Source organism: Elephantulus edwardii, unplaced genomic scaffold (genome assembly GCF_000299155.1).
Source record: "Elephantulus edwardii isolate Elephantulus edwardi_28Jun2011 unplaced genomic scaffold, EleEdw1.0 scaffold00389, whole genome shotgun sequence".
Taxonomy (NCBI): Eukaryota; Metazoa; Chordata; class Mammalia; order Macroscelidea; family Macroscelididae; genus Elephantulus; species Elephantulus edwardii.
In genome coordinates this window covers 378,908-401,582 of record NW_006400139.1, presented here as the reverse complement: position 1 = coordinate 401,582, position 22,675 = coordinate 378,908, and the positions used below count along the sequence as shown (strand labels likewise).

At 37.4% G+C, this 22,675-nt stretch overlaps 2 protein-coding genes across 2 annotated transcripts; both read left to right on the top strand.

Annotated features, from left to right (window-relative positions):
- The first annotated feature begins 361 nt into the window (after positions 1–361).
- On the top strand, positions 362–1,309 carry LOC102857398 (olfactory receptor 8J2-like). Its single transcript, XM_006902262.1, has one exon. The coding sequence runs from the start codon at positions 362–364 to the stop codon at positions 1,307–1,309; it is 948 nt and encodes a 315-aa protein (XP_006902324.1).
- Positions 1,310–20,450: 19,141 nt separating this feature from the next.
- On the top strand, positions 20,451–21,386 carry LOC102856995 (olfactory receptor 8K5-like). Its single transcript, XM_006902261.1, has one exon. The coding sequence runs from the start codon at positions 20,451–20,453 to the stop codon at positions 21,384–21,386; it is 936 nt and encodes a 311-aa protein (XP_006902323.1).
- Positions 21,387–22,675: the final 1,289 nt, after the last annotated feature.

The following is a 22,675-nucleotide window of genomic DNA, read 5'->3' as shown; positions in this document are numbered from 1 at the left end:
GTCAGTCCACTGGAGACTCGCAATTTTTTGGCCATAAACTATATCACCAGATAAGTATAAAATCGAAACAATATCTCTTAATTTTTTGGCCATAAACTATATCACCAGATGAGTATAAAATCAAAACAATATCTCTTAATGAATTAATAAATAATTTAGGCAAACAATGCCAAAAATCTTCAGATGGTCTCCAAGGAGGTTGCATTACCTGAAATTTCTGGTAGGTGGAGAGCACAAAAAACCCATTAAGATCTGAAAAATCACATTATATCTTTAGGAATAATTTCCTGACAAAATATAAGTTTTAATCTCTATTTTCCTCATTTAAAGAAAAACAACAACAAACAGACAAAAACAATAAATGGCTCCAGGGAACTGCACACAAGTGACGGAATTCGTCCTCATGGGAATCACAGATCGTCCAGAGCTCCAGGCCCCCCTCTTCTTTGTCTTGCTGATGAACTATGGCCTGACCTTGGCCGGGAACCTGGGCATCATCACCCTCACCAGCGTGGACTCTCAACTTCAAACCCCCATGTACTTTTTCCTGCGACATTTAGCTATCATCAATCTTGGCAATTCTACTCTCATTGTCCCCAAAATGCTAAACAATGTCATGGGTAAGAAAAAAACCATCTGCTACTACTGTTGTGCAGCTCAGCTTGGCGGATTTTCTGTTTTTATTGTGGCAGAGATACTCATGTTGGCAGCAATGGCCTACGACCGCTACGTGGCCATCTGCAACCCTCTGCTCTACATGGTGGTGATGTCTCCGCAGATGTGCCTTCTGCTCGTGTCCCTCACCTACCTCTACAGTCTGACCACAGCACTGACTGTCTCCTCCTGTGTGTTCTCTGTATCATACTGTTCTTCCAACATAATCAACCATTTTTACTGTGATAATGTCCCTTTGTTAGCATTGTCCTATTCTGATACTTACGTTCCAGAAACAGCTGTGTTTACCTTTTCAGGGACCAATTTGCTTTTTTCTATGATCGTTGTTCTAGTATCCTATTTTAATATTGCCGTGACAATTTTGAGGATACAATCCTCAGAGGGGAGGCGAAAAGCTTTTTCTACTTGCACTTCTCATGTGATAGCTGTCACTGTGTTCTATGGGACACTCCTTTTCATGTATCTGCAACCAAGAACCAACCACTCATTAGACACTGATAAACTGGCCTCAGTTTCCTACACGCTTGTGATCCCAATGCTGAACCCCTTCATTTACAGTCTAAGGAATAAGGATGTGAAGGAGGCACTGAAGAGGTTCATGAAAAAGTCATGCAAATCACTCAAATTGTTATAAATATATAACTATGTTGTCATAGAAGTTTTATTTGTTCCTAATAGGGAGTTTGTTAGTTGCAGAGACAGTGTATTGTTCTTCAAAATCTGTTAATTTCTACAGGAAAATCTCAGTGCATTTACCTCAATTCAAAATGCTCAATCATTTTAGTTTTAAAAAAAATACACCAATTTTTCCAAGGAAAATAAACATGTATGTAACAACCAATTCTTTGGGAGTAAATAAATACAAATTATGAATTGAATATACATTTTTGAATTGGTTTGTTCTTATAATCTTTAAATAATGTACCTAAGTGTTGCAAGTGTTCCCTAGAAGTTTAGGGATCAAAACCACTGGTAGTATCATGGGAAAACAATGCCTTATTATCTTCTTTTTACATCCAATGAAAATCTAGGGAAAAGTTATGTTATTTAATACATGGTGAATCCAGGGTTTAGAATCAACTTCACAGCAACTAAAAACACTCTCATCTCTAAAGAAGGAAAAGAAAATTTGATAACTCATGATGCTTCTTGTTGTTGTTATGTGCCATCGAGTTGAGTATGACTCACAGTGACTCTATGAACAAAAGATCTGAACCCTCTTCTATCCTGCGCCATCCTCACACTGCCTGACACACAAGAGCCCATTGCAGCAGTCAGTGTGTCAATCCACCTGGTCGAGGATCTTCCTCCTTCACCGACCCTCCACTCTTCCTATCATTATGTCCTGCTCCAAGGAATAGCCCCTCCTAGCAAAATGGCCAACGGATGTGAGGCAAAGCCTCGTCATTCTTGCCTCCAAAGAGCACTGAAGCCTCACCTTCTTTAAGACGTATCTGTTTGTCCTTTTGTTCATCCATGGGATGTTCTGTGCTCTTCTCCAACACCACAGCTCAAAGGCATCAGTTCTTCTTCTGTCATCCTTATTCATTGACCAGCTCTTGGATGCAGAGCAAGTGATCAGAAAAACTATGGCTTGAATCAGACACACCTTAGTCCTCAAACTGATAATTTGGAAAGGCCCTTAACTGCAGATTTTCCCAGTGTACTGTATCTTCTGTTTTCTTGACTGCTGGTATCAGGGGTGATCATTTTGGATTTAAGCAGGATGGCATTGCTGACAGTTTCAATCTCCTCTCCATCCATCATGATGCTATCTATTGGTCCAGTGGTAAGAATCTTTGTTTCATGTACATTGAGATGCAATCGTTATTGAAAGTTGCATTTTTTTTTTTTGAAAGCTGCACTTCTTGGTCTTCTGCAACAAGTGCTTCAAGTCTTCCTCATTTCCAGCAAGTAAGGTTGTGTCATCTGCATGACACAGGTTACTGGATTGAAGGAAGTTTAGCTAAAGTGTTCCTTAGAGGGAAAGATAATAAAATTTCAATTTGTATTTTGTTCATGTTGCCAGAAGGCACAAGTCCTTAGAAAAGGATGCTCTGCTTGGAAAAGTAGAGTGTCCGGTAAAGGATGGAAGAACCTAAATGGATAGTGACTGCAATAATGGTCTTGAGCCTGCTAAAAGGCTAAAGAGGTTGCAGAAAACCGCAACATTTCAATCTGGTTTATATAGAATGTATTTAAATTATACTGGAATTGAGGATACTTAACAACAACTTCCATATCTATGCAGCTTTCCTCAAAAGAATGATGCTTGTCTTTTAAAATGGTATTTACTTCTGGATTCCTAAATACTTACCGGTCACCCTCTGAGTCACAACTTTTAGTCTCTACTCTTAAGGAGCAAAATATTTTTTATTGGACAAACATTTCCATTTTTAAATATTTGAGTCATATTTTTCTTCTGTAAGTCAAAGAAGTCTCTTAATATAATTTTATATAATTTCTTGAGTGAATAATGAAAATGAGTGTATAATTTATGGCCTAATAATGATTATTCCACTTTATACTTCCAATTGCATCTCATATTTCATTTTAAATCAAATTAGGGACTTCTCTACATATTTTTACACATAGACTGTTTGCACACTTCTTTAATGGAAATGTCTATTTTTATAAAGTATGCTTATATTATTTATTTTAAATATATACATGTATATGTATATTCACACATATACTCCACATATTATATTCAATATTTTATCTCTAATGCTTAACATGTCTCTAATGCTTGGACATGTTGTGAGGAGACAGGTCCTTGGAGAGGGACATCATGTTTGGGAGGGTAGAGGGACAGCGCAGGAGAGGAAGGCCCTCTATGAGGTGAATTGATTCAGTGACTGGGGTAATCAGGATGGGTGTGTCAGAGGCAATGCAATTAGCACAGGATAGAGCAGGATTTTTAGGGCTGTTGTACATAGGGTCGCTATGAGTCGCAAATGACACGACAGCACATAACAACAACAACAACAATGCTTAACATAGTAAAAGACACAAAAGGTGGTTGAATACTTATTAATAGACTAATTTTCTTTGATAAACAAATGCTTTACATTAATCATTAATCATTGACCATTGGTCATTTCTAAAGACTTCTTTCAAACAGGGAAATTAATAGACTTAATTAAAAGTGCAAATATGATAAAATGTAGCTTGCTCAGTTGTACTATCAACACTCTTGGCACTAGCAGTCATGAAATCAAAAGACAAATTACACAGGGAAAATCTGCTGTCAGGGATCTCTCCCGAGGCCTGAAGAGCTAAGATTTTAACCTAGAGAGTAAGTTGCATCTGATGCAGATCATGGTCTTCACAATTACTTGCTATGCATCAGAGAGCTGGACAATGACCAAGAATAACAGAAGGAAAAAATGGAAAAAAAATAATAACAGAAGAAGAATTGATGCCTTTGAGTTGTAGGATTGGAGAAGAATATTGGACATACCGTTGACTGCCAAGAGAACTAACAGATCTGTCCAGGAGAGGGTGATACTAAGTGTCTTCTTGGAGGCAAGGATTTTGAGACTTCATCTCACATACTTTGCACATACAGCCAGGAGGACTCAGGCTCTGAAGAAAAATATCATATTTGGAAATGTTGAGGGACAGCACATGAGAAGATGACCCCAAATGAGATAGACTGACACTGGAACTGGGGAAATGAGGATAAGTGTGTCAGAGACGGTTACACTGGCTCAGAATAGAGCTGGAGTCAGAGCCATTGTGCATTGGGTCACTATGAGTTGCAGGTGACTGGATGACACATAACAACAACATGAAAATGAAGGAGGGTAATTAGGCAGAATGAGATTCAAAAATTTACTGAAGATCTTTAGGAGAACTTTATGAGGAAATGATTACTAATCAAACATCTGAGAAGATCAGTGAGTGAATCTGTAAGGCCTACCCAGGAATAAGAGACTCCAGAGGTTTTTGAAGTAAAAACCAGAAAATTCAATAAATGAAATAAGATCTGAATAAGTGGGGGGGAAACCCACAACAAACCATGTTACTAGACAGAACACTCAATGTTGTTAAAAGTAGAAATTCTCAGTGTACTTAAAAAAAAATTAATCCTAATGAAAATTCCAATCCTGTGAAAAGTCTTTCATACTGAGGAAGATGGTCAGGGAAAGAGGTAGATTCTAAATGTGACTGTAACATGGTCTTAAGCACAAAGATGAAATGATGTACAAAATTGAGCAAGATTTGATCTGTTGTAAACTAGGTCACTATGTGAAAGTGCACTTTACAGGATAAAAAAAGAGCAACAACAGAAAAAAACCCTAGACACCACCATCCAAACCAAAAACACCAAGGAGAATATTTTCATTTTTTCCCTTTGATTACACTGATTTATATCAGACTTAAGAAGCAAAAAGAGACAATCCCACAATTCTGTCTCCACTGGGTCTATGTTGGGCTTAATAAGTAGCTATTATTATTATTATTATTATTTTGTTTAGTGTTATATTTATTTCTGGACATAAAGTATTCTTTGCTAATTTCCTAAACACTTTTTGGTTATTTTTACATTTCAATGGTAAAAAAAATAGTGAGAAATGAAATAACAAGAAACATATTCCAACTGCTCTTGGAAGAAAGATTAGCAGTCTCCTCTCCAAGGATTTACAGCCTCAGAGGGTCACAACGATCTGGAACAGACTTGTCTACACTGAAGTTCTGAGATTACGGAGGTGGTGGCACAGTCCTTAGGAAGTTTGTTGCTCAACCACTGAAGCAACAGGCCACTTCATTAAATGTTACAGGTCATGCATGTCTCCATCTCCGAAAAATGTTCTTTTCTTCTTACTTCCTGTCTGATATCCTTCTCTTTTTTTAGAGTATTAATTGAATAATATTCACCAAGAAAATAATTAAGGTTTTTTACACATACATAAGGAAGTAGGCTTTCTGAATGAAATTTAGAAATACAATTTATTTCATTATTCAGGGACTATCCATTTGAGATGATGCTAAAAACACTCTGTGGTAAGATGTGGAGTTGATTTAAATAACTTCTCAATTTGTCAACTCCCACTGGATTTAATACGTAAACTTTTGTTCTAATCTGCTAAATATGAGGGCATTCAAATAAGTAGAGAGAAATTAACATAAAATATTACTTTAGCAAAGACTTTACATTCCAATTTCAGAAAATTCATGCCATTTCATATCTGTTTGTATTATCTCTCTTACTAAAACCCAAAAGTGTCAGAAACTTAATGGTCAACATATATTTTGAATATAAGTCACTGTGGTTGTTCTTAAGTGCCAGCAATCTGAGTATGACTCTGTGACCCTACGAACCATGAATCAATGTATCTGAAGCGTGTTCTATCCTTTATTATCGCTGATAAACTTGTTTCCATTGCTGCAGCCATTATGCTAATCCATTTTGTTGAAGATCTGTTTTTCATTGACTTCCTACCTTTCTAAACACAATATCATTTTCCAAGGAATAGCCTCTCTGAGCAATATATCCAAAGTGTGTGAGATGAACCTGGACCGCCTTGAGTCCAGTGAGCACTCCTGCTACACTTTTAGCAAGACATATCTGTTGTTTGGGCAGTCCATGGGGTATTAGGCATACTTTTCCAACACCAAAGAGTTGATATTTGTGGTTAAAAGCATCAGTCTTGGGGAGCTCTGGTGGCCTAGTGGTAAGGAGCTGCAACTACAATCCCAGAGGTGCACGGTTCGAATCCACCAGATGCTCTGCCAGGGAAGGAGGGACAATCTCCTCCTGTACCAGTCAGATCTGATTTGACGGTACACGCACACAAAAATAATAAAATAAAAATTAAAAAAAAGCACAAAGGCATCAGTCTTTCTCCTTTTGTCCTTACTCATTTCTAAAAGCTCAGATACTTAGTTGTTGTTGTCCTTATGTGCTGTTGAGTCACCTGTGACAATAGCCCTAAACCCTGCTTTATTCGGTGCCAATCTTAGAAGCCTAGTAGCTGATTGAAAAGATCATGGCTTGAATCAGGCACACCTTAGTATTTTATTTGACATCATTGCTCTTCAATATTTTTGGAGAGATCTCTGACAGAAGACTTTACTACTGCAGTACATCTTTTGATATATTTTTCTTTAATTTAAATGAAATTTTTATTTAATACTGGTTTACATCCAAACTCATACACATTCTTTTTGACGCCACAATCTTTTCCATTTCCTTTATGCACTCCTCCCTCCCATCCACCCCTCAAATTGTGTGACAATGTGATAAGCCACACCCCTTGCTGCTACCAATAGTTACTATTGTGGATGTAAACAAGATAAAATCATTGACAACTGCAATATTTCCCCATCTAGCATGATGTTGAGTATAGATCCAATGGTGAGGATATTTTGTTGATGTTGAAGTGTAATCCATATTCCAGGCTGTAGACTTTAATCCTCTTCAAAAAGTTTTTCAAGTCCAATCTTCAAGTCCTTTTTTCAAGTCTAATATTCTTGAAAAAGTTTTTCAAGGTTGTAACATCTACATAAGACAGTTTATTGATGAGTCCTTCTCTGTTCTTGATGTCATATTCTTCTTCACAGAATTCAAAATATCAAATAATTTGCTCAGCATACAAATTGACCAAGTTTGTAAAGAGGACACAACCCTGACACAACTCTTTCTTTTAATTCATTTTAAACCATGTAATGTGGCCTTGCTCTTTTTACACAACAGCCCCTTGGTTTAGGTATATGTTTTGCATGAGTACAACTAAGTATTTTGAGATTCTCTTTCTTCTCAATGTTAGTCATAATTTGTTATGATCCACGCAGTCAAATGCCTTTGCATGGTCAATAAGGCATAAGTAGATATTTCTCTGGTATTCTTTATTTTCATCCAGGATCCATCTGACATCAGCAATCTTCTAAATTCTGCTTCAACTACTGGCAGTGTTCTATCTATATACTGTTCTAATTGTCTTGGAATGATCTTCAACAGTATTTTGCTTGCATTTGATATTAATTAATTAATATTAGCATGGTACTAGGGAATATCATAACTAATGTTAAATGGATCTTGGCTGAAAGCAGTGAGCACCAGAGGAATGTCAATTTGTGTTTCATTGACTATACAAAGGCATTTGACTGTGTGGATCACAGCAAACTGTGGCTAACTCTGTAAAGAATGGGAATCCCAGAACTCTCCATTGTACTTATACAAAAGCTATACTTGGACCAGGAGGCAGTCATCAGAACAGAACAAGGAAGCATGGCATGGTTTAAAATTAGGAAGGGTGTATGCCAGGGATGTGTCCTATCTCCGTACCTTTACAATCAACATGCAGAGCAGATCGTCTGAGAAGCTAGGCTCTGTGAGGAGAAATGTGGCATCAGAATTGGAGAAAGACTTATCAACAACCTGTATTATGCAGATGACACAAGCCTGCTTGATGAAACTGAGACTGAGGTGTTTTCTGCGTAAAGGTAAGGACTATAATCTTCATATGAATTGAAGTTCAACATCAAGAAAACAAAGATTCTCATTACTGGGCTGACTAGCAGCATCGTGATAGTGAAAAGATTGAGATTGTTAACAGCTTTAATGTGGTTGGCTTCACAATCAACACTCGAAATAAAAAGACAACTGTACTGGGAAACTCTGCCTCTTCAGAATACTGAAGAGCAACGATGTCAGTATGGAAACTCAGGTGCACCTAATTCAGGCCATGAACTTCACACTTGTGTGCTATGTGTCAGAGAGCTGTACAATGACTAGGGATGATAGAAGGAGAGTTGATGCTTTTCAGCTGTGGTTCTGGATAAGAGTATTAAATATACCATAGACTACTAAGAAAACAAACAGTTTCGCCCTGGAGAGGGTGAATCCAGGCTGCTCTTTGGAGGCAAGGATTCTGAAGCTTCGTCTGACATACTTTGGACATGTTGCAAGGAGAGACCAGTCCTTGAGGAGGGAGATTATGCTTGGGATGGTGGATGGACAGCGCAGAAGAGGAAGACCCTCAATGAGATGGAGTGATTCAGTGACTAGAGTAATGGTGGTAGGTGTGTCAGAGACATAAGGTTGGCTCAGCATAGAGCAGGGCTCAGAACTGCTGTGCACAGGGTCACTATGAGTCACAGTTTACTTGACAGCACTTCAATAACATCCAATAACTTCCACATTCTATTGGATCACCTTTCTTGGGAATGGAAATAAATACAGATATCTTCCAGTCAGTCTGCTACACAGCTATTCCCCAAATTTCCTGGCATAGACTGGTGAACACATCCTAGGCTGCTTCCGTTAGTTGAATCATGTCAATCTATAGAAGGGATCTTCTATTACTGGGGCTGTACTTTTTGCCAATATCTTCAGTGTAGATTCAACTTCTACTTTCATTACCATTGGGTTTTGTTCACATGGTTCTTCCTGAAATTTTTCAGTGTCAGTTAATTCTGTTCCCTCAATCTTTTTCTATACTTCCCTGATCACTCAACATATTGTCTGCAGTTGGTTAGGTGTCATTGAGTACAACCCAGAATGACTCTATGAACAACATATCTGAACCCTGTCCTATCCTGTGCCATCTTAACACTTCCTGACACACTCGAACCTATTGTGGCAATAACTGTGTCAGTCCGCCTGTTAGAGTGTCTTCCTCTCCTTTGCCAACTCTCTGCTTTTCCAAGTTTGATATCCCTCTCAAAGGACTAGCCTGTCCTAGCAACTTGCCCAAAGTCGGTGAGATGAGGCTTTATCGTTTTTTTCCTCCAAGGAGCACTCTGGCTGCATTTTCTCCAAGACATATTTTTTTTTCTTTTGGCAGTCCATGAGATGTTAGTGTTCTTCTTCTACAGCACAGTTCAAAGGGATAATTCATTATTCATTTTCTAGCTCTCAGATGCATAGCAAGTAATCAGAAAGACCATGCCTGAATCAGATACACTTTAGTCCTCAAACTAACATCATTGATTCTCAATAACTTAGAGAAGTTCCTGACTATACAGACTTTTCCAATACATTCCTAATTTCTTAATTCCTGGTACAAAGTGTGGATCCAAGTAAGATGACATTGTTGGCAGTTTCAACCTTTTTTCCCGTCATGCTTGGGAGGGTGGAGGAACGGGGCAGGAGGGGAAGGCCCTCTATGAGGTGGATTGATTCAGTGACTGGAATAATCGGGATGGGAGTGTCAGAGACAGTGCGATTGGCACAGGACAGAGCAGAGTTTAGGGCTGATGTACATAGGGTCGCTATGAGTCGCAAGCGACTCGACGGCACATAACAACAACAACATGATATTGTCTATTGTTCCAGAGAAATATTTTTATTTTCTTGACATTGGAATAAAATCTTTATTGAAGGCTTGAATATGTTTTGCAGTCAATATTACAAATTTTGGCTTGAATTTGTTTTTTTAGTACTCTCAGGTTGAGAAATGCCAAGAGAGTTCTTCTCATTCTCCAATTCCAGCTCTCTGTGTATTCCTTTATAATACTTTGTTTTGTCTTTTTGAGCTGCCCTTGGATGTCTTCGGTTCAACTCTGTTACTTCAGCTTCTTTCTCTTTGTTTAGCTTGCTGATTCTGTAGGGAAATTTTCAGAGTCTCTTCCGACATCTATTTCAGTTATTCTTCTTCCTCTGTCTTTGTAATGACCTTTTGCTCTCTTCATGGATGACATCTTTGGTGTCATCCAACAACCTATCTGGTCTTTGATCATTAGCATTCAGTGTTTCAAACCTATACTAAAGATGATTTATTTTTTTTAATTCAGGTAGAATAGGCTCAATATCATATTTTGGGTCTCATGGACTTAATTTTCTTCTGCCTCAGATTGAACTTGCACATGAGTAATTTATTGCCTGTTCTATAGTCTTCCCCGGCCCAATTTTGACTGCTGATAATGAGTTTCTCCAACAATAACTTCCACAATGTAATCATTCTGATTCCTATGAAATCCATCAGTTGAGGTCCACATTTAAAGAGGCCATTTGTTTTTTAAAAAGGTATTTGCACTAAATAAATTCTTAATAAAAATTTGATCATTCAGTAGAACCGGACTCATTTCTGTCACCAAGTCCATACTTTCTGACTAACATTTCTTCTTCATTGTTTCCAAGTTTTGGATTACATCTTTTGCTTTTTTATCAACAGTCCATTGGTAGCTGAGACCTCTCATACAAAGTAGCCTTAATCCAGAAGTCAGGCCTTTTTTGCCATTAGCCCTTTACTAGGGTCTGTTATTTAAACCAACTGTGACATATAAGTTGGGTGTGTTTTTGTTTGTTTGTGGGGTTTTTTTTATTTTTCTTTTCTTTTTTTTCCTGGCTATTACAAGCTGTGACTAGGAAGTCTGGTTGGGTTTTTTGTTTGTTTCGGTTTTGGTTTTGTTTTTATCAACACAACTTTGATGGCTGTGGCCCATTTGTTTAATTCAGCTGTGACTGAGTGAGAAGTTGGGGCTTTTATGATCAACAATCCTTTGGTAGCTCGGGTTTCTTATTTAAACCACTTTTTACCCAAAAGTATATCCTTTTTGATCAACAGCTTTTTGAGCCCCTGGTCCTTCTGGAAGCATCAGCATGCTTCAGCTGAGTCTTCCTTGTGACCTTAATATCCATACCTGGGACTTTACTCCAGAGAGCCAGGCATGAGTCTCAGCCTGAATACTTCAACATCCTCCCTGAACACATTCTGCTATGTCTATCCAGGCTTCCCCTGCATCTGGTAATGCAATAATTATATACCTGATTTACTATTAGCGATACAACACTAAATTGTCACTTTGTTTTACTGGGGGAAATTCGTTTCTAATTAATACAGCACTTGTCTGTTAATTTGCCATACCGAAGTAAATTAAGGATTGCTGTAATGCTTAATGTCATAACACCAGTGTGTAAAATGGCACAAGGGTCATCCATGGTAAACAGATTTTAGTAAAGCTCCAATATAAAGACAGACTAGGAAGCAGGATTGGCCGCCCACTTCTTAAATAGCAGGCCTCTGAAAGCCCTATGAACACAGATAGTTAAAGTATTTGAAGTAGAGCCTAGACTGGAAGTCAATCAAAATGGGGAAAAACAACAGTATTCATCCTTTAATATTTGGAACATTAAATGTACAAAGCATAAATTTTGAAAAATTAGAATTTGTGAAAAATTAAATGGAACACATGAACATCAATATTCTAGGTGTTAGTGAGATGATGGGGACTAGTTCTGGCAACTTTAAAGCACACTGACACATGGCAATGAAAAATAGGAAAAATAGAGTTGCATTCATAATTAAAAAGACAATTTAAATTTCTATCCTGAAGTACTGATGGGGCCGATGCACAGCCATCTTGGGGGACAGTCTGCACACCCATGTTCTCCAGGCATCATAAGGATAGAGTGTGGGAAGAGACTTTTCCCTATTTCTGTACACAGGCAAAGGGCTCGGTGTCCTGCAGCTAGCCCAAGGAAAGTAACTCTTCCCGATAAATGAATACTCCTTTGTTCCTGGCAGTTGCAGTTATGTTAGTTGTAGCAAGTTTTATTCATAAGTAGATTGTGCACAGTATGTTATTAATTGCTTATTTGTCAAAAGCCTATTGTCCTCATTCCTGGGAACTCAGAGCCCAGTCCATTCAGGCCCTGTGAAAGAAATCATAATGTTTAAGCTCTCACCCGATCCGTTTGGGCTCTGTGATATATTCCTTAAAGTTTCCGTTTCTCTGTGAACTATGTCTTTATTTCTAAAAGGTATAAATAATAAAGCAATGCAGGACTTCGAGGCTGTAGCCCTTGTCCGGTCGCTGGTGCTGTTGTTTGTGATGTGACTGCAGTCTTGTCGTGTCTGTGTATTGTGTTGGGTCTTTGTCATTTCTTCCAGGTAATCATTTCTCCCAGAGAAACAGAATTAAGGGTCGCAACAAGTACAATGCTGTGAGTGATAGGATACTATCTACGCACTTACAAGAAAGACATGTTAATATGGTTAGTATTCAAATATATGCTCCTATACCTAAAGCCATAAAGGAGCAAACTGAGAGTGTTTAAGAATCTTGCAAGTCTGAAATGGACCAAAAGTACAGTCATGTTGCAGTAATCATGACTGGTGACTAAAATGCAAAAGTTAGAAACAATGAAGATGGTATAATAATAACTTTTTAAAAATTATTTCCTCATTGTGTTGGATTTATCTTTTTTTTTTTTGGAAAGGGAACAAATTGGATTTTTTCCAATCAATTGACCTGGTAGCTGTCTTCAAATACCACATCTCAGGTGTCCCTTTATCCCTTCATCACAGGGTCATAAAGGCAACCTGTGGCTCAATGTCAAGAAGACAAAGATTCTCACCACTGGGCCAATTAGAAGCATCAGGATGGATGGTGAAGAGATTGAGATTGTTCACAGCTTTAGTTTGCTTAGCTGCACAGTAAACAATCTTGGCACCAGCAGCCAGGAAATTAAAAGGCGTATTGCAATGGGGAAATCGGCTGTTAGGGACCTTTCTAAAATTCTGAAGAGCAATGGTGTCTGTCTGGAGACTAAGATGCGTCTGATATAGGCCATGGTCTTCGCAATCACTTGTTATGCATCAGAGAGATGGACAGTGACTAGGGAGGATAGAAGGACAATTGATGCCTTTGAGCTGTGGTGCTGGAGAAGAGTATTGAGAATACCATGGACTGCTAGGGAAACAAACAGATTCATCCTAGAGAGGGTTAAACCAGGCTGCTCCTTAGAGGCAAGGATTCTGAGTCTCTGTCTAATGTACTTTGGACATGTTGTAAGGAGGGACTGGTCCTTGGAGAGTGACATCATGCTTGGGAGGGTGGAGAGACAGCGCAGGAGGGGAAGGCCCTCTCTGAGGTGGATTTGTTCAGTGACTGGGGTAATTGGGATGGGTGTGTCAGAGACACTGCTATTGGTACAGGACAGAGCAGAGTTTAGGGAAGTTGTACATAGGGTTGCTGTATCACATAACAACAACAATAACAACATGTAAATAGCCTATTATATAATCATTGCTGTCAAGTTTCACTCATAGCTGACCTACAAGAGGGATTTCAGAAAATATAAATTATAAAAGGAGGAGATTGCTTATCTTTCTCCAAGTTGAATCTCACCACAATAATCCATTGTTTTCAAAACAGTGTGGGGAAGTTTAAATGACCTACATCTTATCTCAAACGTGTGCTGCTATTTTGTTTCCTTGAGATGATTGCAACTTATAATAATACTACAAACAGTAAATTGAAAACCTGGCCTATGGTGTACCATACTCACAATCTTTGTCAAGCTAATGCCCATCATTGCTGAAATAAATTTGAATTGCAATAAGATTTTACTAATGTTTTCTAATAATGATGTTATTTTGTTGTTAAGTGCCTTTGACTCGCAGGCAACTCATAGCGATGCTATGAAGGAGAGTCCTCAACACTTGTGTGTCTCTCATCCTCTCTCTAGGTCCATAGGGTTTCCAGAGGCAAACTATTAAGGAAGTGGATGCTACTTCTGCTTCCAAGGATGTTATCTTAGCTGAGAAAATTGTACAATTGAGGCAGTCATTGTGGTACCAGTACATCGCATTACAAACATTGTTGTGGTTGTTATGTGCCATCAAGGTAACTACAACTCATATTGACCCTGTGACCAGTAGTTCTGAAACGTGATATGTCCTGAGCCAATCTCATTGTCCTCAACACAACTGTTCCCATTATTCCTATAGGAAAGTCTGGCTCCCCTGTGCTGACCCTCCACCCTTATGACCCTGATGTCCTTGTCCAAGGCTAGTACCTCTTGGCAACATGCTAGGAGTATGTGAAACAGAGTTTCAAAATCTTTGCCTCCAAGGAGCAATCTGGCTTTACCCTCTCCAGGATAGACCTATTTGTTCCCTTGAGAGATCATGGTATATGTTCAATGTTCGTCTCCATGTCCACAATTAAAAAGTATTGATTTGTCTTCTGTTACTTCCATTCATTGCCCAGCTCTCTTATGCACAACATGTAATTGAGAGGATCATGGCTTGGATCAGGTGCACCTTAGTTTCCAGACTGATATTGTTACTCTTCAGCATTTTTGAGAATTCACTGATAGTAGACTTTGTTTAAAGTTCTCTGACAGCAGACTTTCTTAAAGTAACTCATCTTTTGATTTCCTGACCGCTGATATCAAGAGTGTTAATTGTGGATCCCAGCAAGATGAAATTGTTAAAAATGTCAGTCTCTTCTCCATCTAGCATGATGTGGTCAATTGACCCTGTTCTGAAATCTTTCTTTTCTTAATGTTGAGTTTTTCAATCCATATTGAAGGCTGCAGTCCTTGGTCTTCTGCAGTAAATGCTTCAAGTCATCCTCAGTTTCAGCAAGCAATGCTGTGTCATCCGCATAACACATGTTGCTGATGAGTCTTTCTCAAATCCTGATGCTACATACAGATATTTTACATGAAAGAAAAAAAGTGTATTATGTATTCATATGTGTTAACTATAAGAGATGAGACTTCAGCTTCAATTATTCTGGTTTTTCATTGCTCATATCCAGGAATACATATTTTATCTTGGCTTATTCTGAATGTGGGAACAATATTTATACACATTTCTAGGTTAAATAAAGGATTTAACACATGTTTAAGGTAAATTATATAATTACAACAAAATATTTATTCATTTCTTTTTATAAGTAATTCAAAGCAATGACGAAGTTGTTATTTTCTGTTCATCATGATTTTGTAACTGTCCCAGTTCTACTGGGATTGAGGCAAGATTCTTCTTGCCTGTGTAATTAAGTCCCATTATGTCACACAGATTCCATTTTCACTTGAGTAACTGCGTGTGTTTTGTTTCTTTCTTTAAATTATCCATTCATTATGCTTTCACTAGGGAATATGTATGGGGTCCTAGAGGATTAATCAAGACCATTTTTGCTCCTGCAGCTGACTTGTGAAGAACTAGTGAGAGATATGCTAATTCTTCAGAGAACACCACAAAGGGGAGGGAAATCATAAATTCTTCCTACCAGAGAAAACAAGAGAATCATTGGAAGAAGAAAAAATAGGCTTAGATTCTTTATTCAAGGTGAGTGGACAAGAATGATCTTTGACTGGCCATTTGCCAGTCTTGTCTCTTGAAAGTGGACATTATCGTGTCCACTCAGATGACCCCTTACAAATTCATTGCAAGCCTTTATTGTATTAACTGAAATTCTATGGAGCTTAATGTTTTGTATACGATATTAAAATTAAATTAAAATTGGGCCTATAAATTAAGAGTGTGTCCCAATTCCCTTTGATTTGTAGTAACTGATAGTGGCATTAGATTTTTGCATGGAAAGAGGGTGATAAATCTGAAAATTGAACTATCACTTAAGGTTTATATATTTTGCTAATGTTAGTCTTCCTTTCTATGTAATTAGTAACTAAGTAAGTGAGGACCAAGGTGTGTCTGATTTGGGCCAGAGTCTTTTTGATCACTTGCTGTGCATCTGAGCGCTTGACAATGAATAAAGATGACAGGAGAAGAATTGATCCCTTTGAGCTGTAGTGTTGAAGAAGAGTAGTGAATATCCCACTGACTGCCAAAAGAACAAACAAATATGTCTTGAAGAAAGTGCAGCCAGAGTGCTTCTTGAAGGGAAAAATGGTAAAGCTTTGTCTCACACACTTTGGACATGTTGCTAGGAGGGGCTAGTCCTTGGAGAGGGACATGATGCTCTGAAAGGCAGATGACCAGCAAAGGAGAAGAAAACCTTGAGCCAGGTGCATTGACACAGTGACTGCCGCAGTGGGCTCTAGTGGGTCAGAAAGTGAGAGAATGGTGCAGGTTAGGACAGGGTTCAGATCTGTTGTCCATAGGGTTGCTATGGGTTTTCCTCAACTCAACGGCACCTGACAACAGTCTTATTTTAAACACATTATCAGCAATGGTTGTTGTTTTTTTCTAAAATAGAGATTGTATTTGGTAAAGTAGGAGGTTAAAAGGTAAATAAATGCTAAAGAAAATGGACCCTTCAATTGGATTAAAATTGACAAAATAGGAACAAAAGTGGACTTAACTAATCAACGACCATCAAGGTGGAACTGAATTGGTGGTTATAATTTTATTTTATGTACATCAGATCACCATAAATAACAACTCAGAACTAATATATAGCCACACAAATTAAAATTAGAATGTTAAATGTAATATAGCATATCCAGATACATTTGTATTTAATAAATTTTTTCCAGTATAGGTGTATCTAATACTGTATTTTGTAAATACTCTTTTTACCATAATTTTTATGATATTTGTTAAAAATTAATATTATTAATATAATTATAGACCCTAGGATAATTATTAATTTTAGTAACAAAATTTTTTCCTGAACATATGCCACTTTTTGTGGTTGCCCTTGATTATGATGTTTACTGTTTATTTTCACTACTAGTTACTTACTGTTGGTTATTAAAAATAACAATTGGCAACTGATGGAACAGATGGACAAGTAATGTGGTAGTGACAGTTATACTATTGTGAAGTTTTCCTGGTTCTAAAATCATTCTCATCTGCTATTATCTTATTTAATGACTGAAAAATAATTCTGTATTTCCAAATTTCTTTATTCCGTTTGCTTTAATTACCTCCTCCTACTCATCCACTTCCTAAACAACACGCCTCTGCAAACTCTATGAACTTTGATAAATGTTGATAGTTACAGAGGGGCTCAGGCCTTTTGTTCCGAAGGTCACAATGAGTTGAGCTCAACTCGATGACAATCAAGAACAACAACTCAGAAATATTTGAAATGTATACATTTCAATGTCTAGAACAATTCCATCGTTACCTGTCCAAAAAGTAGACTGGACAAAGGAAAAAACCTCGACGTTTTCAGAGAGAGGAGATAACTGTGTGTGCGCAAAACATATACATAGACCAAGAAGCGGACATTTGAACAGAACAGTGAGACACTGTGGTTGGAGACTACACAAGTTGTGATAGGATGTCAACTATATCATCCTTGAGGAAAGTAAAAGGACATTAGAAGGACAGGAAAGAAAGAAGACCAAAATGGAGTAAGAAGAGACTCTAAATTTGCAGTAGAACATTATTGTTGTTAGGTGTCAAAGCCAACAACTCATAACGATCCTGTGAAAAACAGATCTGAATCTTGCTGTATCCTGAACCATCTTTATGATCTATGATATTCTCCACCCCTCATTATAGCCATCGAGTCAGTACAACTTAAAGGAGTTCTTCCTTACTTTCACTGACCCTCCACCCTTGTCACCAGCATGTTGTCTTTTGCCAAGAATTGGCCACTGTACATTATGATAGAGAAAACATTGAAATTGTCAGCAATTTTATTTTACTTGGATCCACAGCCAATATCCATTCTTATAGAAGTCAAGAAATGAAAATAAGTGTGACTTTGGGGAAATCTGCTTTCAAGGACCTCTTCAAAGTGTCAGAGAACAATGATATCAGTTTAGAGATTAAAGTACTCCTGATGCAAGCGATGGTCTTTTCAATTTCTTCCCATCCATCAGAAAGTTGGACAAGAAATATAAGGATGACAGAAGACTTGATGGCTTTGAACTGTGGTGTTAGAGTAGTGAGTAATGAATAGTCCATATTATATGTATTACCAGTAGGCTACATGGAGTATTACATGGTCAAGAATAAGCAGGTCTGTCATGGAGAAAATGCAGCCAGGATGCTCCTTGGAGGCAAGGATGATGAAACATCATCTCACAGATACTTTGTGTATTGTCAGTATGAGCAAGTCCTTGGGGGGGGGGGAAGACATAATACTGGGAAAGGTGGAAGACACCAGAAAGCAAGGAAGATTCTCAAAAAGACGGATTGGCATAGTGATTATAACCATGGACTTGGGTACATCAATGACCATAAAGATAGAGCACGGTATGCTAAGGTTCAAATCTACTGTTCATAGGATCATTAGGAGTCACTTAGGACACTTAATGACAAAACCCAGAAGAATTTGGAAATCTTACTGTTCCAACAAAAAATGTTAATATAATTTTATATTCTCATTGAAGGACAACATACTTGAGAAGAGGTTAATAGAATCCACATGCAATTAGCTAAAGAAACTTTCTTAATTCTAACTTGGTAAGTTTCGTTTTGATTTACTGATGTTTCTTGTCAAATTTTATGAATTGTCTATTGTAGATTTTCAGAAATAAATGGATAGTTTGCATTATATGATTCCATGAGTGCAAGTGGACATACACTAATCATCTTTTAAAGCCTCAACAGAGTATTATGTCTGAAAAAGAAGACTATATACAACTTAATATTTTAAATCTCTAAATATTACTATCAATAAAAGATTTTATCAGGACTAAATATATATTTTCAATATATTGAAGCTTGTACAAATGTGAATGTTTTCCATAAGAAAAAGAGTTACACTGATACACACTGAAGCAGAAATATAAATATTCATTTATAAAGAAAAAGAATAGAAAAAACAGGTTACGAATATACTGATGTGGGTAGCAAACCATGGAAAATAGATAAACATGCAATTTAATTAAATAAACTCAAAACTCATTTCAGGGGTTTATCTAAAAGGCAGGCTCTTAAAAGTTATGCCAGCTCCGGAATGATAGTACGAACCATGGTATCACTTTTTTAACTATAAAAATAAACCTTCTAAACCTTTGATAAGAAAGACATCTTGTAGGCTAGTCTTTATGCAGTTGTGCTGCTAACCCAAAGGTCACATGTCCCTATCAATTAAAATCCAGCAGTATCTTCAAGGGAGAATGATGGGGAAAAATACAATCTACTTTGGGAGGCTAAAGGAAGGCCATCCATGTGTTGGCTCCATCACTAAGAAAATTTTTGTTTTAACTTGAAATCTCAAAGGAAGTGTGAGAAATTCAATTCCCACTTATTCAGACCCCATAAATATTTGCTGATATTCCAAGGCAAACTTAGATTTGGTTAAATGCAATAGATTAGGACAGGATGAAATGTGTCTTTCATTGATCATGGTTTAAATATTCTAATTTCACAACTTGGATAAAGAAATATTATGTGAGTGTATTGTGAAGGCCTTGCCAATGCTCTTGGGAGAAATCAAAGTAAAGGAAGAGGATAAAAAAAATATTCAAGTTTATTATCACAAGAAAGGAGATAGTCCATCTTTCTTATAGAAAGCAGCTGGTGGAGTTGAACTGCCTGCCTTTGAGTTGGTAGTGCAACTCCTTACCAGTAGGCTACAAGAGCTCCCTAAAACAAAGTTTCCTATTTCTCTATTAACAAAAACCTTGTGTTTTTTTTACTAATGGATATCCATTAAAAAATGTCTATAGATTTGTTTTAGAATTTCATCTATATTGTGCCAGTCAATAATGCCTTTTTTATGGATCCTTCTATTTTAGGATGAGGCTGAATGTAACAATTATTTTAACATCAATTCCTGATACAGGAATTTTCTTACTGCAAATATGAAGAAAAAAGGACACTCATGACTTAGAGGGAAACTTCTCTTGCCTTCTCTGCTTCTTACATCGTTCTATTTGAATAATAATACAAGTGTGTCTGATTAGTTAGCTGTTTTTTGCCCCTACACAAAAGATAACTGGAGTGAAGTGGCAAGCTCTGGTGTCCTAGTGACAACAAGTTGCACTGCAATCCCAGAGGTTCATGGTTCAAATCCACCAGATTCTCTGCTGAAGAAGGAAGAACAATCTCCTCCTGTACCAGTCAGATCTGGTTTGACAGTGTACACACACACACACACACACACACAATTTAAAAAAAGAAGCCTAAAAAATTTAAAAAAAATGTAGATAACTGGACTGAATGGGCCAACACAACCTAACGATGCTGACTGAATTCATTCTAGCTGGAGTTACACGTCGTCCTGAACTGCAGCTCCCTCTTTTCGGGGTTTTCTTCATCATCTACATGATCACAGTGACAGGCAACTTAGTCTTGATCATCTTGACCAAAGTGGACGCCCGCCTAAACACTCCTATGTATTTTTTCATCAGACACTTGGCCTTCATTGATCTTGGTAATTCTACTGTTATTTGTCCAAAGATGCTGGTAAATTTTATTGTGGATCAAAATACCATTTCTTTTTATGAATGTGCCACACAGCTGGCTTTCTTTCTTTTCTTCATCATCAGTGAATTTTTTATTCTGTCAGCCATGGCCTATGATCGCTACGTAGCCATCTGTAACCCTCTGCTCTACAATGTTGTCATCTCTCCCAGACTTTGTCATGTGCTTGTGGGCGTTCCCTACCTCTACAGTACCTTTCAGTCTCTCATGTTCACCACCAAGATTTTTACATTAACCTTCTGTGGCTCTCATATCATTAGTCATTTCTACTGTGATGATGTTCCCTTGATACCTATGCTCTGCTCAAATGCACAAGAAATACAGTTGTTGATCATAATGTTCTCAGCATTTAATTTGATTTCCACAATGCTGGTAATCCTTGTGTCTTATGTGCTGATTCTGATTACCATCTTTCGAATGAATTCTGCTGAAGGCAGGAAAAAAGCTTTCTCCACATGTGGTTCTCATCTGACAGTGGTGGTCGTGTTCTATGGGTGCCTACTTTTTATGTATCTACAGCCCAAATCTGCTCATTCATTTGAAACGGACAAGATGGCCTCTGTGTTCTACACTTTAATCATCCCCATGCTTAACCCCTTGATCTATAGCTTAAGGAACAAGGAGGTGAAAAATGCCTTTCACAGATTTATTAATAATGTATGTAGTCTTTGAGCTTAATATTTAATACATAATATGTTTTTAAGGCATATGTCTCTGGATCTTTCAAAAACGCAAAAATGTTTTCTTTTTCTTCACAGATAAGACTAGTTTAAAAACAAATTCATCTAAATTCATTATCACAGTGTATATCTCAAATTAAATATCATCTTCAACCCATTTTGCTGTTTCCTGTCATTACTTTATGTGATTCCACAAAAACCTCCATTCTTGCTTTATGGAACCATGTATTGAACACTTAATTGACAACCTATTTCTTTCACTCACTTTGGGCTTTGTGGTTTTCTATTTTTATATTACTATCATCTTAATATTGTTTTGGTATCATTTTTGAGACAAAAATAAGAATACAACCAAAATGAGAGATGCAACATTATCTGTTTTCCTATTAAGGATGTAAATAATGCCTGAGTCTTGTTTCTCTGTTGCAGTAATAATAATTTATTTGCTGTACAAGACAGGTGTGAAGTGTCCTAAATTTTGATCTGTTTGTATTTAATATGGCATCTTCCTTCTGACATAATTAATTCTGCATGCTAATTCTCAAAACTTACTCTACAGAATAACTCTTGTTTTTGGTGTAAATACACCCAGAGTTACTCCGGAATATCTTTGAGAGATCAGATACCAAAAACTCTACAAAGTACAATTGTACACTTTAACAAAGGTAATGTTCATCATGGGTTAACATCAACTCAATGGCAACTGGTATTAGGTGATATTTTTATTATATGCTGTTGAGTCCTGAATAACTCATACTGATCACATGAATGATGGAGCTGGGCCCTGGCCTGGCCATCCTCATCCTCTCTGACATGCTTGAGTCCAGTGCTTCAGTCACTGTGTCAATTGACCTTGCTGACAGTCCTCCTTTCTATTGCTGACCCTCCACCTTTTCAAGAATGATGTCTCTTTTCAAGGAGCACCCACCTTTAAAAACATATGAGACGAAGCTTCCCATCTTTAGCTCTAATGTTGTCAAAATGGCAATACTACCAAAGGCAATATACACGTTCAATGCAATCCCAGTACAAATACCAATCCTATTCTTCAATGAGATGGAAAAGGCAATCTCCAGCTTCATTTGGAATAGAAAGAAGCCCCAAATAAGCAAAGCACTCCTTAAAAATAGAAAAAAGATAGGAGGCATCGCACTCCCTGATTTCAGATCCTACTACACTGCTGTAGTAGTTAAGACAGCATGGTACTGGTACAATGACAGACACATAGATCAGTGGAATAGAACTGAGAACCCGTAAACAAGCACATCTATTTATGGTCAA

Bases quoted from the DNA above. Each gene is read 5' to 3' on its own strand.
- LOC102857398 (XM_006902262.1), top strand. From the start codon at position 362: ATGGCTCCAGGGAACTGCACACAAGTGACGGAATTCGTCCTCATGGGA.
- LOC102856995 (XM_006902261.1), top strand. From the start codon at position 20,451: ATGGGCCAACACAACCTAACGATGCTGACTGAATTCATTCTAGCTGGA.